Below are 14,322 nucleotides of genomic sequence, written 5' to 3'. Positions count from 1 at the left end.
CATGCAGAATTACTCTTTCACTAACTGCAGGGAATTCATTTTGATTCAATTCTTTTTAAAGCATTTTCCAGCACTAATTCATGCCCAGCTCCACGTTTACTGAATTTTATACAGCTCTTTTAAAAGTTTGTGTTTTGTAGTGCAGTTACTTATATGCCTGTGTAACAGTGCCTATTATTCTATTGAGTATATTGCACTAAAATACAGCTATGGTAATGTGGTATTTTATTCATTCAAGTCACTAGAGGGTGCTCTATGCTGGCCAACAGTATTGTCACAGCTATTCAGCTAATCAAGCAGCTTTCAAAGGCATCTTAAACAAAAGCAAAATGCTACAGTTCCTGGGGATCTGAAATACAAACAAAGTGCTGGAAAAACTTAGCAGTTCTGGCAGCATCTGTGGAGAGAGAAACCGAGTTAAAGTTTCGAGTTCAATATGACACTTTTTCAGAACAGTTCAAACAGTACACCTTTAAAAGTATAAGTTGCCTACAGAGAGAAAATGAGGTTTAGTCAGTAGTTTTTTTAGTCACTTGTTACAGCAAAAGTTTTAAAATGTGAAATTTTGTCATGTCCAGCTTTTGTCCTTTCCAGCTATAAACTGGAAATTTGAATTTCTTTTTAAATGGTATTGGATTTATGGGGATCGTAACAGTACACTTCAATGTATGCCAATCTTACTTTGTCTGTGAGCATAGACAGTGAGTGTTGGCAGTTTACCGAGAGATGAGTTGGAGGAATACTGCAGCTGACCCTGATCTTGCCTTCACCTGAAGGTGCAGATGTACGTTTGACAGACATGTGTTTTGCAACAAAAGTCACTAGTTACAAGAAATGGGAGCCCAAACTTTTGTTTTAACTCATCCATATGCCTCCTTGGAAATGAGCCTTTGATTTTAGTGTTAGTATTCTCACTTCTGAGCCAAAAGTTGAGGGGTTCAAATCCCCAGTAAATAGACTAGAATATAGTCTCAAATACTAAGTTGGCAGCTGGCGGGGTACTCTCTTTCTGGCTGATTTGACCACTGGCTTCGTCGTACAATTCATTTTCCTGAGTAGGAAGGGTTGGGTTTAGACCCCACTCCAAGCACCCCTGGCAAATTGAGTTTAGGTCGGCTCTGATTATTGGATTGATTCACATTGTGGGTATTTGTTTTCAGCATTTTATGGTGGCATTCTGTCATTATACGGGTAGTTGGGGCTCTTCAGCCTTATTACTGCCCATGAGACAATATTCTGCAGATAAAATCCATGAAGAGGGCAATGGGAAACCACTTACTCATTGTGAATTGCTCAAGTGTGAAGTAATTCATTTTGTTGGAAAGAACAGGGTGAGGCAATGTAAAAATTAAGGATACAATTCTAAAGGTGTTGCAGGAGCAGAAGGGGGATCTCTGGGTTTTATGGATACAAATCATTGCAGGGCAAATTGAGAGCATGGTTAAAAAAGCATAGGGAATCTTGAGCTTTATGAATGGGAACATGAAATACAATTGCAAGGAAGTTGTGATAAACTTGTGTAAAACACTGGTTTGGCCTCAACTGCAGTATTGCATCCAGTTCTGGGCACCACACTTTAGGAAGGATGTGAAGGCTTTAGAGTGGGTGCAGCTAAGATTCACGAGAATGGTTCCAGTTATGTGGATAAATTGAAGAAGCTGAGGATCCTCTCCTTGGAGAAGATTTGGTTGAGAGGAAATTTGATAAAGATGCGCCAAATCATGAGGAGTGCACTGCTTGAGAGTTCGGGGGCAGATTCAGTTGTGGCTTTTTGAGGTCAGGGGCACACGAGGAGACAGGCAACTACGCCGGAGTGAGTAGGGAATTAGGCTCACAGGGGAATTTGGTGCATGGGGGAAACTGGTGCTGCTACACAAGAATAATTCTTAAGTCAGGAACTGGAGCAGCTGAGTAGAAATGGACTTGGGTGTAAGCCTCACCTTCCAAGTGGAGTTTGGGGGTGAAAAAAACGAACAGTGACATCACAGGAAAGCCGTTAAGTTCATTGGTTGGTAAGAAACTGCTGTTAGGGAGTGTCTTTTAAATAGCTGTAAATTAGAAAAGTATTATTTTTGCTTGGATTTAAGTAAGCAACACTAGGAATAAGGCGAAGTCAGGGCCAGTAACATTAACTTTATTTTCTTTGGTTTACTTATATAACAACGTAAGGGAAGTAAAGTTAAGGCATTGGAGGGTACCTCAGTTGTGTGGAATGTGAGTCCTGTAATATGTGGGAAGTCGTAGACACTACTGGTAACCTAGATGATGGCAAGTGTTGCCAGCTGCAGAAACTTGAGCTCTGGGTTCCGGAGCTCTAGCGGTAGCTGGAGTCACTATGGCACATCCACAAGGCTGAGAGCTACATGGATAGCATGTTCAGTGAGGTGGTCACACCACAGGGTAGGAGCATGGAGGCAGAAAGGGAATGGGTGTCACCAAGGAAGCCCAAGAAGCAGGTAGTGTAAGAGTCGTCTGGGGTCCTGCTCGCTAATCAGTTTTCTGTTTCTGGTTCCTCAGAGGAGTGCAGTCAGAGCCAAGTTTGTGGCACCACAAGACAGGTGTATGGATGGGGAGGAAAAAGAAAGGAAGAGCCATAGAGATAGGGGATTTGTTAGGAGAGCAGACAGGCGTTTCTGCAACTGTAAACGTGATTCCATGATGGTATGTTGCATCCATGGTGCCAGGGTCAGGTATGTCACCAACTGGCTGCAGGACTTTCTTTTGGGGGTGGGAGAACAGAGGTCGTGATCCACGTTGGTACCAATGACTTGGGCAGGAAGAGGGATGTGGCCCTGCAGACCAGAATTTAGGGAGCTAGGTAGAAAATTAGCAAGCAGGACCTCTAAAGTAACAATCTGTGGATTACTCCCAGTGCCACGTGCAAGTGAGTACAGAAATAAGGGGGAAAGGCAGATAAGTGCGTGGCTGGAAAGATGGCGCAGGAGGGAGGGCTTTAGATTCCTGGGACTCCATCTGGAGAAGATGGCACCTGAACAGAGCTGGGACTGAGTTCCTTGTGGGGTGTTTTGCTAGTGCTATTGGGGTGCTTTAAATTAACTTGGTAGGGGTGTGGGAACCAGGAGAGAATATTAGAGTAAAACGAAGGTCTGCAAAATACTGGGAGAGACAGATGGCACTAAAATAGAGAATAGTAAGTTAATGGGAAGAGTCAGAATAAGGGAGAGAGAAGTGAAGTATAAATCAGGGTTATACTGCATGCATGTGAATGCATGGAGTATAGTAAATAAGACAAGTGAGTTACAGGCGCAGATTGCTATGTGGAATTATGATATTGTGGTGATAACAGACTTGGCTCAAGGAAGGACAGGACTGGCCATTAGATATTCCTGGGTACAAGGTATTCAAAAAAGATAGGGCAGGAAGAAAAGGAGGAGGGCTGGCTTTATTGGTTAAGGAGAGCATTGCAGTGCTTAAGAAGAGGATTTCCCAGAGGGTTCAAGGACAGAATCAGTTTGGCCAGAGCTAAGGAACAAAAAGGATGCAATCACATTCCTCAGTGTAGTCTATAGGTCACCAACTAGTAAGAAGGATATAGAGGAACATGTCTGCAGGGAAATTAGAGAGGTGCAAACATTAGTGTGTCGGTATAATGGGTGACAATTATTTAAATATAGACTGGTAATTTAAAGGGGTAAAGTGGGGTAAGAGCTCCTAGGGTGTATTCAAGAGAATTTTCTACGGCAGTATGTATCTAGTTACAACAAGAAAGGCGGCTTGGAAATGAGGTGGACCAAGTATATCAAGAGTCAGCAGGGGAACATTTAGGAGACAGTGATCATTGTACCGTAAAGTTTAGGATGATGATAGAAAAGGACAATGGGCAATCCAGAGTAAGAATAATTAACTGGGGGAGAGCCGACTTCAATGGAGCAAGAACGGAGCTGGGCTGGATAGACTGGAACCATAGATGGGTGGGAAAATCTGTATTTGAACAATAGGCTACCTTCAAAGAAGAAATGATTCAGGCACGGGCAAGGTATATTCCCTCAAAACAGAAAGGTAGGGTAAACAAATCCAGGCCTTCCTGGATGAAAAAGGAGATAAAAATTAAGAAAAAGAAGAAAAAGTGTGCTTATGAGAGGTGTCAGGTAGGAAATACAATTGAGAACCAAGCTGAATAAAGAAGGTTCAGAGGAGAGGTGAAGAAGCAAAGAAGGATTATGAGAAAAGACTGGCAACCAACATAAAGGGGGATCCCAGAGTCTTCTATAAGCACATTAATAGTAAAAGGGTGGTAAAAGGGGGAGTAGGGTCAATGAGGGACCAAAAGGGGGATTTACACATGGAGGCAGGGGATATGGCTGAGGTGTTGAATACTTTGCACTTGTCTTTACCAAGGAAGCAGATGCTACCCAGGCTATGGTGACAGAGGAGGAAACTGTCACTAGGAGGGTTCAAAATTGGTAAGGAGAAGGTATTGGATAAACTGTCAGTACTTAAAATTGACAAGGCACTGGGACCTGATGAGATGCATCCAAGGATATTGAAGGAAGTGAGAGTGAAAATTACAGTGGCCAGTATCTTTCAATCTTCCCAAGACTCTGGGGAGGTACCAGAGGTCTGGAGAATTGCAAACATTATGCCCTTGTTCAAAAAAGGTGGTAAGGATGAACCCAGCAATTACAGACCAGACAGTTTAACTTTGGTGGGGAAGCTTTTCAAAACAGTTGTTTGGGATAGAACTGCTAGTCACATGGAAAAATGTGGGTTGATTAGGAAGAGCCAGCATGGATTTCTAAAGGGAAAAGTTATAGCTCATGGAATAAAAGGGACAGTATCAACCTGGATTTAAAATTGGCTGAGAAACACCAAGTAATGGTTAATGGATATGTTTTTGGTTGGTGGAAGGTTTGTAGTGGAGTTCCCCAGAGATCAGTATTGGGACCCTTGCTTTTCCTGATATATATTAATGATCTAGATCTTGGTGTGCAGGGGGCAATTTTAAAGTTTGCAGATGATGCAAAATTGGAAGCATTGTAAACTGTGAGGACGACAGTGTAGAACTTCAAAAGGACATAGACAAGTTGAGGGAGTGGGCTGATAGGCGGCAGATGAAGTTCAATGCAGAGAATTTTTAGGTGATTCATTTTGGTAGGAAGAACATGGAAGGACAATATAAAATTAGGGGTACAACTCTAAAGGCTATGCAGGAGCCGAGGGACCTGGATGTATATATGCATAAGTCATTCAAGGTGGCAGGGCAGGTGGCAAGAGCAGTTAATAAAGCATACGGTACCCTAGATTTTAATAGAGGCATAGAGTATAAGGAGATTATGCTGAACTTGTATAGGACATGAGTTAGACCTCAGTTGGAGTATTGTGTACAGTTCTGGTTACCAAACTTTGGGAGGGATGTGAACAGATTGGAGAGAGTGCAGAAGACGTTTACAAAAAATAGTGCCAAAATGGGATGAGAAACTTCAGTTATGAAAATAGATTGGAGAAATTGGGACTGTCCTCCTTGGAGAGGAGAAGGCTAATAGGAGATTTGATAGAAGAGTTCAAAATCATGAGGGGATGGACAGACTAGATAGGGAGAAACTTTCCACTCATAAAAGGATCACAAACGAGAGGGCACAGATTTAGTGTGATTTGCAAAAGGAGCAAATGCGGTTGTGAGAAAAAAACATTTGCACACAGCGAGTGGTTCGGGTCTGAAATATGTTGCCTGGAACTGTGGCGGAGGCAGGTTCGATCATGGCATTCAAGAAGGCATGAGATGATTATCTGAATAGAAACCATGTGCAGGGTTATGGGGGGAAGGCAGGAGAAAGGCGCTGAGTCATAATGTTCATTCGGAGAGCCAGTGCAGTCACAGGCCAAATGGCATCCTGCATTGTAACAATTCTGTGATGGGCTTTCAAAATACAACAGGATCATTATCTGAAGAGGAATAATTTTCAGGGCAATGGGGAAAAGGCAGGGAAGTGAATTGCTCTTAGATTTGGCACTGACGTACTGGGCCAAATGACGACCTCCTGTGCTGTAACCATTCTATGATTCTAACATTTCTGATGTGGTCCTTAACTTAGTTTAGATCTTGACACATGGACCCTCCCTCTCCTTACCTCCTCATCCAGCATCGCTGATTAGAGGTTAAACCAGAGCCATAAATATTATACCACGCTACCTAAGATCACCTAACAGCAAGACTATGAACTTCTGGCTGTTGAAAATACTGTTATCCACAATAATATGAGAGCCCATGAAAATGTTATTTTATGAATGACATCTTAAAAGAGCAGGAGGAACTAGCTTTGATTTCCTGTCTCAATTAACTACATGACCTCATGTCGGAATGGTTGAGCAGAAGTCACATTCTTGTATAAGGAGAAGAGAAAATGACAGATTGCTGAGTATCTCCCAAAATGCTGGCCAATAACACTTATTACATCCTCATTCAGGAACACATCCCTCTGCCCTCCTAACTGTGAAGCCCATAAACTGAAGGAATTCATCTTTGTTAAAAAAGTAGAGATTCCAGTTTAGCTTACTCTTTTTAAACTCACAATGTGGCATCAATAGATTTCCCAATATCAACTAAAAGATCTGCAGGCCTTCGCTAAACAGATTAAAATGTATTACAAATAAATTACCTTTTTTTTTTGGAAAAGGACAATTTTTTTTCTCCTAAAGGTCTTGATCATTGAGGTCATAGAGGTCCACAGCACAGAAAAAGGCCCTTCGGCCCATCGAGTCTGCGCAGGTCAAACAAGTACCTAACTATTCTAATCCTATTTTCCAGCACTAGGCCCGTAGTCTTGTCATAGTCTTGTATGCAATGGCATCGCAAGTGCACATCCAAATACTTATTAAATGCTATGAGGGTTTCTGCCTCTACCACCCTTTCAGGCAGTGAGTTCCAGATTTCCACCACCCTCTGGGTGAAAAAATTCTTCCTCACATCCCCTCTAAACCTCCTGCCCCTTACCTTAAATCTATGCTCCCTGGTTATTGATCCCTCCACCAAAGGGAAAAGTTCCTTCCTGTCTACCCTATCTATGCCCCTCATAATTTTATACACCTCAGTCATGCTCCTCCCTCAATCTTCTCTGCTCCAGGAAAAATAACTCCAATTTTTCCAATCTCTCCTCATAACAAACACTCTAACCCAGGCAACATCCTGGTAAATCTCCTCTGCACTCTCTCCAGCGCAATCACATCCTTCCTACAATGCAGATTCCAGAATTGCACGCCTTGCTGTGGCCTAACTAGCCTTTTATAGAATTCCAGCATAACCTCCCTGCTCTTAAATTCTATGCCTCGGCTAATAAAGGCAAATATCCCATATGCCTTCTTAACCACCTTATCTACCGGTGTTTCCACTGATGCTGGTTTCCCTCTGGCTCTTTGCCCAACTGGTCATTCTTCATGTAAGTCCAAACCATGAGTGTTGGCAAGCACTCCCAACAAGTTAGGCTATGCTGTAATGCCCTGTGTCTGCCCTAGTTTTACGTTCATGCACACTTGTAGCAGGAAATGATCATTACTGCTGTTCTAATTGACTCTATTTTCTTTGTGCCAAGGAATGCTGGCCAATTGCATCACCATTTTTGCTGAAAGTTAACTTGACACAAATTGTGAATTGAAATTGTGGTCATCTGGTCTGTATAGTTTAGTTTTCTTTGCCCTGCTTTCACTAGTTTGAGATATGGCGATAGACAGATGCTGTAGTCTTGGTTTATGTACCAGAAATGAGGTTTCTGGATGCGGGAGTCAAACACTTCCAAGTTTAGAGTTAAAGGAGCATACTTGAAGTTAGTGTTAAAGTCAAGTCACTGTTCATACTTTGAGTAAAGAACAAATCTGGAGCCAGTCTTTTCCTTAACAGGTTTAGTCGCAAAATCACAGAGCATAGTCACAGACTCCCCTTCCTCTCTTTCTCCCCCACCCCCTTTTCCCTGGTGTAATCCAGTTCTTATTAGGCAATTATTCTTAAGTATATCTTTCCCCAATTAGTAACAGCTGCTCTCACTTACAATGAAGTGCATGCTTTAGTTTGTAACAGGATTCCAACATTAACAGTTAGCGCCCTGAAATGCACTGCAATTTTTTGCTGTAGACAATCACACGTAACAATCATTGAGCTCAAGTTTTTAGATGATCTCTTTGTTCTTCATCTTTCAGCCTTGTGTTACCATCTCGCCCTTTTGATATCTTTCTCTCTGTTGCTTCACACACTTTACACTAACCCTTACCAACCTTTGTCAGGCTCTTTAAATGACTTTATTCATGGCCCCATAGCCCAGCAGAAGCTATGGATATTGAGGTTAAGCAAAACGTGGAATGTACCCATCTTACATAAAAAATCTTTAAGCATATGTGAATTAAGAAGGTTCATATCTAAATATATTTGTGTGTTTAACCTTGATCAGGCTGTTGTTGAAAGTATCCTCTTCAGAAATCAGGCAATTCTACACATTTTTAACCTTAGTGCTAAATGAATTCCTCACTTGCTCTTGATGCCTTAAAGCAAGAATTCTAATGCAGATGCACTTCTCTTATTTCCTTACTCTCCTAAAACATTTGTACTGCATATTTTATTTTAAAGGAATTACGTGGTCATACGATTACTGTCTGATATAAATACCTTTTAATTATTGTATTTTGTACATTCTTTATTCATGCTTATGTGTTGCTTGCTTGGCCCTGGTGCAGTTGCACACTTTAAAGGCACTGTTGCCATAATAATTTTGGCCATCCCTTTTTTTTGGCTAAATGCTGGCATAGTTGTGGATTGGGTAAGCCTTGGCATTTTTGAAAGTGACTTACTGATGTGCTGTGGTATATTTGTCTGTCTGTCTCTCTCTTGCAGTTGTTCCAGAAGTAAATTCTTCTGACTAAAGCATATGTTCCTAGTATAGTGAACAATATATCATGGAGTTTTGGATGGGGTTTTAATACCTTTTTTCTTTTTCAGAAAGAAAATGCCCCCATTATCGAGGATGACTCGTGCTGACATGGAAAAGTGAGTCTTTGGTTATTGATGCACTTGAACTGTGTGCATTTAATGCATGTAATACTTGGCACCCTCCAGTTGAGAAACTGTTGTTACAGAAAAATTAGATGGGTTAAAAGTTTATTGGGTTACTGGCAGTGCAACTGATTCTTGTTTGAAGAGGCTACGATGAGAACAATGGTTTGGTTTGGGTTTATACCAATTATTTGTGGACAATTTGATTAAGACCTTGTGCTGTTCCTCCACAATTCCTTTTCAATTTAAAAAAGCTTGCATTTATATAGCATCTTTCATGACCACAGGATATTGCAAAGCATTTTACAGCCAATGAAGTACTATTGAAGTGTAAGGTACAGAAATCTGGTAATATCCAGGTAACTTTTTTGTGTTGTTGATTTGAGGAGTAAATATTAGCTAGTTCATTAGGGTAACTCCCTTACTGTTCTTTGATATAGTGCCATGAAATCTCTTATCTCCACCTGAGAGGTCAGGCAGGGCCTCAGTTGATTGAAACTAGACAAAAGCAATTCAGTTATGTATAAGCAAGAGTACTGAGAGTCATTACAAAATTTCTTTGTTAAAAGCTGAAAAAGAGAGCTGTACTAAAATGGAGCAGTTGGCCTGACTCCTTGGCCTTGAGATTCTGTTGATGTTTGTTGAAGAGATTTCTCCATTCCTCACTATGATCTCTCTTTAGATACATGGTTCTGAAAGTGGTTGAAGCAGAGCTTCGAGACCAAAATCAGCTTTTGGAAGTTGCCCAGCAGCAGTTAAAGCAGGAACTGAAGATGGCGAAGGTAAGATTTCAGCCTAGTTGAGTATATTTACTGCCAATTTAATTCTGAAGCACTTACAAAAAAATAACCTGAATTTATGAGGGAAGTTGTTCCCTTTAGCAACAACGTGATGTTTTGGGTTTGATCACTTTCTAAAGCTGCCAATGACCAAATGTATGTTAAGTCGTGACATTGAGTTGACCTTTAAAACTGTAGTTCTGAGGTCCTTTCTTGCTAGTCAAAGCTGCATCTCATTCAAGTATTTACCATATGTACCTGTATTTACTGTGAGACGCCTATCAATATTATGAAATTCTCTCTATCACTGACATCCACAAATGCATTTCTTGATTGGTTTCAAATTTTTAGTCAGTGCATTCCTATCAGCTGTTGCACTAAATTCTGCGCTAAAAGCAAAATTAAAGCTAAAAGGAATGCAGCAACATGGTGGTCTGCTGACAAATCTTCACATTGTTTCTCTTAAAGGGATACATGAGGAGGATATGATCATTGTATAAAATTATCCCACTTTTAGCTGGAATCTGACTGTACATTTCTAGTCCTTTATTTATACACCAGTTGTGTTTTACAAAGGTCATTGTCGAAATTACACCTTTTAATAATACAACAAAAAAAAGCTTGCAACTTTTAACAAGTACATGAGACCATACCTGGAATATTGTATGCAGTTTTGGTCTCCTTATCTGAGGAAGAATGCACTTGTTATAGAGGGAGTGCAGCAAAGGTTTACCCGGCTGATTCCTGGGATGGCGGGACTGACGTATGAGGAGAGATTGAGTTGATTAGGATTATATTCTCTGGAGTTCAGAAGAATGAGGGGGGATCTCATAGAAACCTATAAAATTCTAACAGGACTAGACAGGGTAGATGCAGGAAGGATGTTCCTGATGGTGGGGGAGTCCAGAACCAGGGGTCACAGTCTGAGGATATGGGGTAGACCATTTAGGACTGAGATGAGGAGAAATTTCTTCACCCAGAGAGTGTGAGCATGTGGAATTCATTACCACAGAAAGTAGCTGAGACCAAAACATTGTATGTTTTCAAGAAGAAGTTAGATATAGCGCTTAAGGCGAAAGGGATCAAAGGGTATGGGGAGAAAGCAACAGCAGACTATTGAGTTGGATGATCAGCCATGATCATAATGAATAGTGGAGAAGGCTCGAAGGGCTAAATGGCCTACTCCTGCTCCTAGTTTCTAGGTAAGTTCTACATGGTTTTCAGTACGACAGTTGAGCCTCCAAGGAGAAAATAATGTGGGGAGCTACCGGTAGGAAAACACTTCATGGATGAAAAATAAAGGGATGCAAAGATTAAAGAAGAACACTACCAACTGACCAGTTCAGCCCACACCATCTGACCTATTAGCCGAACAGGCGTGCAATAGCCTGGAAAGGCAAAGAATGGTCAGGGGTTGGGGAGTAGAAAGAGACCCGCAAAGCTAATTTAGGAAATTCATTGGAGCCTGAAGCTAGTCGCCAGTTGCAGAAGCACTGCACCTACATTCTAGAAATTTATGTCTCCCTCTCGGAAACTTCACCTAATAGCTTACTATGTGACACCTTTATTAAAGTCATTCTGTAAATCAGGTGAACTACCCTTATCCAACAAGCTTTCACATCAAAAATGCAGCTTAATAATGCAGAGCCTTCACTTCCTGAAATGATGTTTGGATTCTCTAATGACTGATTTCTGGAGGTGGCATAATAATGTTTATCTCAAACCAAGGAGAGCCCAGCCATATCCTTTCCTTCAATGGAAGGCATTACCATTGCCAAGTTCTCGCTACCAACATCTGGAAGGTCACCATTGACTAGAAGCTTAACTGCACCAGTCATATCAACACCATAACTACAACAGAGTACACTTTCTCTAGTACTATGCAATTACTAGCTCACTTCCTTACCCCTCAAAGCCTATGCACCATTCACAAGACTCAAGTCTAGAATGTGAGGGAATACCCCATGCTTGGCTGGAAGTTCAACGTTAACCAGGACACAGTTTGATTGGTACACCAGTCACCAAGCTTTATATCTCCTCAAAGGGAAAGAGATCATTTGTAAGAGACCAGAATTAGGATCACAAAGTTCTGATGGGTAGGCTGCAGGAGGCTACAGGTGCAGGTCCATAATGTTTTTTTTTTATTCATTCACAGGATGTGGGCTTCACTGGCTGGGCCAGCATTCATTGCCCATCCCTAGTTGCCCTTGAGAAGGTGGTGGTGAGCTGCCACCTTGAACCACTGCAGTCCATGTGGTGTAGGTATACCTACAGTGCTGTTAGGAAGGGAGTTCCAGGATTTTGACCCTGTGACAGTGAAGGATCGGCGATATATTTCCAAGTCAAGATGGTGAGTGACTTGGAGGGGAACTTCCAGGTAGTGGTGTTCCCATCTATCTGCTGCCCTTGTCCTTCTTAGGTGGTAGTGGTCATGGGTTTGGAAGGTGCTGTCTAAGGAGCCTTGGTGAATTTCTGCAATACATCTTGTAGATGTTACACACTGCCGCTACTGTGCATCAGTGGTGGAGGGAGTGAATGTTTGTGGATGTGGTACCAATCAAGTGGACTGCTTTGCCCTGGACAGTGTCCAGCTTTTTGAGTGTTATAGGAGCTGCACTCATCCAGGCAAGTGGGGAGTATTCCATCACATTCCTGACTTGTGCCTTGTTAGATGGTGGACAGGCTTTGGGGAGTCAGGAAGCAAGTTACTCGTCGCACGATTCCTAGCCTCTGACCTGCTCTTGTAGCCACAGTATTTATATGGCTAGTCCAGTTCAATTTCTGGTGAATGGTGCCCCCCCAAGATGTTGATAGTGGGGGATTCAGTGATGGTAATGCCACTGAACATTGAGGGACGATGGTTGGATTCTCCCTTGTTGGAGATGGTCATTGCCTGACACTTGTGTGGCGTGAAAGTTACTTGCCACTTGTCAGCCCAAGCCTGGATATTGTCCAGGTCTTGCTGCATTTGGATATGGACTGCTTCAGTATCTGAGGAGCTGCGAATGGTGCTGAACATTGTGCAATCATCAATGAACACCCCCGCTTCTGACCTTATGATGGAAGGAAGGTCATTGATGAAGCAGCTGATGATGTTTGAGCCTAGGGCACTACCCTGAGGAACTCCTGCAGTGATAACCTGGAGCTGGGGTGACTGACCTCCAACAACCACAACCATTTTTCTTTGTTCGAGGTATGACTCCAACCAATGGAGAGTTTTCCCGCTGATTCCCATTGACTCTAGTTTTGCTAGGGCTCCTTGATGCCACACTCGGTCAAATGCTGCCTTGATGTCAAGAGCAATCACTGTCACCACACTTGGGGAGTTCAGCTCTTTTGTCCATGTTTGAAGCAAGGTCGTAATGAGGTCAGGAGTTGAGTGGCCCTGGCTAAGCAAGTACCACTTGATAACACTGTTGATGACCCCTTCCATTACTGATGTTTGAGAGTAGACTAATGGGGTGGTTGGATTTGTCCTGCTTTTGGTGTACAGGACATACCTGGGCAATTTTTCACATAGCTGGGTAGATGGCAGTGTTGTAGCTGTACTGGAACAGCTTGGCTAGGGGCGCGACAAGTTCTGGAGCGCAAGTCTTCAATACTATTGCTGGAATGTTGTCAGGGCCCACAGCCTTTGCAGTATCCAGTGCCTTCAGCCGTTTCTTGAAAACACGTGGAATGAATCGAATTGGTTGAAGACTGGCATCTGATGCTGGGGACCTCCTGGAGGAGGCCGAGATGGATCATCCACTCAGCACTTCTGGCTGAAGATTGTTGCGAATGTTTCAGCCTTATTTTTTGCACTGCTGTGCTGCGCTCCTCCATTTGAGGATAGGGATATTTGTGGAGCCACCTCCTCCAGTGAGTTGTTTAATTTTCCAACACCACTCAAGACTGGATGTGGCAGGACTGCAGAGTTTAGATTTGACCCGTTGGCTGTGGGACCGCTTAGCCCTGTCTATCACTTGCTGCTTTCGCTGTTTGGCATGCAAGTAGTCCAGTTTTATAGCTTTGCAGGTTGACACCTCATTTTTAGGTATGCCTAGTGTTGCGCCTGGCATGCCCTCCTGCACTCTTCATTGAACCAGGGTTGATCCCCTGGCATGATGGTAATGGTAGAATGGGGGATATGCAGGGCCATGAGGTTACAGATTGTGTTAGAGTACAATTCTGCTGCTGATGGTCCACAGCACCTCATGGATGTCCAGTCTTGAGTTGCTAGATCTGTTCGAAATCTCTTCCTTTTAGCACGGTGGTAGTGCCACACGACACGATGGAGAGTATCCTCAATGTGAAGGCAGAACTTCATCTCCACAATGACTGTGTGGTGATCACTCTGACCAATACCCCCATTGACAGATGCATCTGCGGCAGGCAGGTTGGTGAGGATGAGGTCAAGTATGTTTTCCCCTCTTGTTGGTTCCCTCACCACCTGCTGTAGACCCAGTCTAGCAGCTAGGTCATTTAGGACTCAGTCAGTAGTGGTGCTACTGAGCTATTCTGATGATGGACATTGAAGTCCCCCACCCAGAGAACATTCTGTGCCTT

General features: G+C 42.6%; 1 protein-coding gene across 1 annotated transcript in view; it reads left to right on the top strand.

Moving 5' to 3' along the window:
• Positions 1-14,322, top strand: part of LOC121292298 — a 44,679-nt gene that overhangs the window by 19,040 nt on the left and 11,317 nt on the right. Inside the window, exons 6-7 of the mRNA XM_041214147.1 lie at positions 8,942-8,989; positions 9,678-9,777. Of these exons, the coding sequence (XP_041070081.1) occupies positions 8,942-8,989; positions 9,678-9,777 (148 nt within the window). The remainder of the gene's footprint in view (positions 1-8,941; positions 8,990-9,677; positions 9,778-14,322) is intronic.

This window comes from Carcharodon carcharias, chromosome 20 (genome assembly GCF_017639515.1).
Source record: "Carcharodon carcharias isolate sCarCar2 chromosome 20, sCarCar2.pri, whole genome shotgun sequence".
NCBI lineage: Eukaryota > Metazoa > Chordata > Chondrichthyes > Lamniformes > Lamnidae > Carcharodon > Carcharodon carcharias.
Note: the sequence above shows the minus strand (reverse complement) of the source record. Positions and strands in the feature narration are given on the sequence as shown.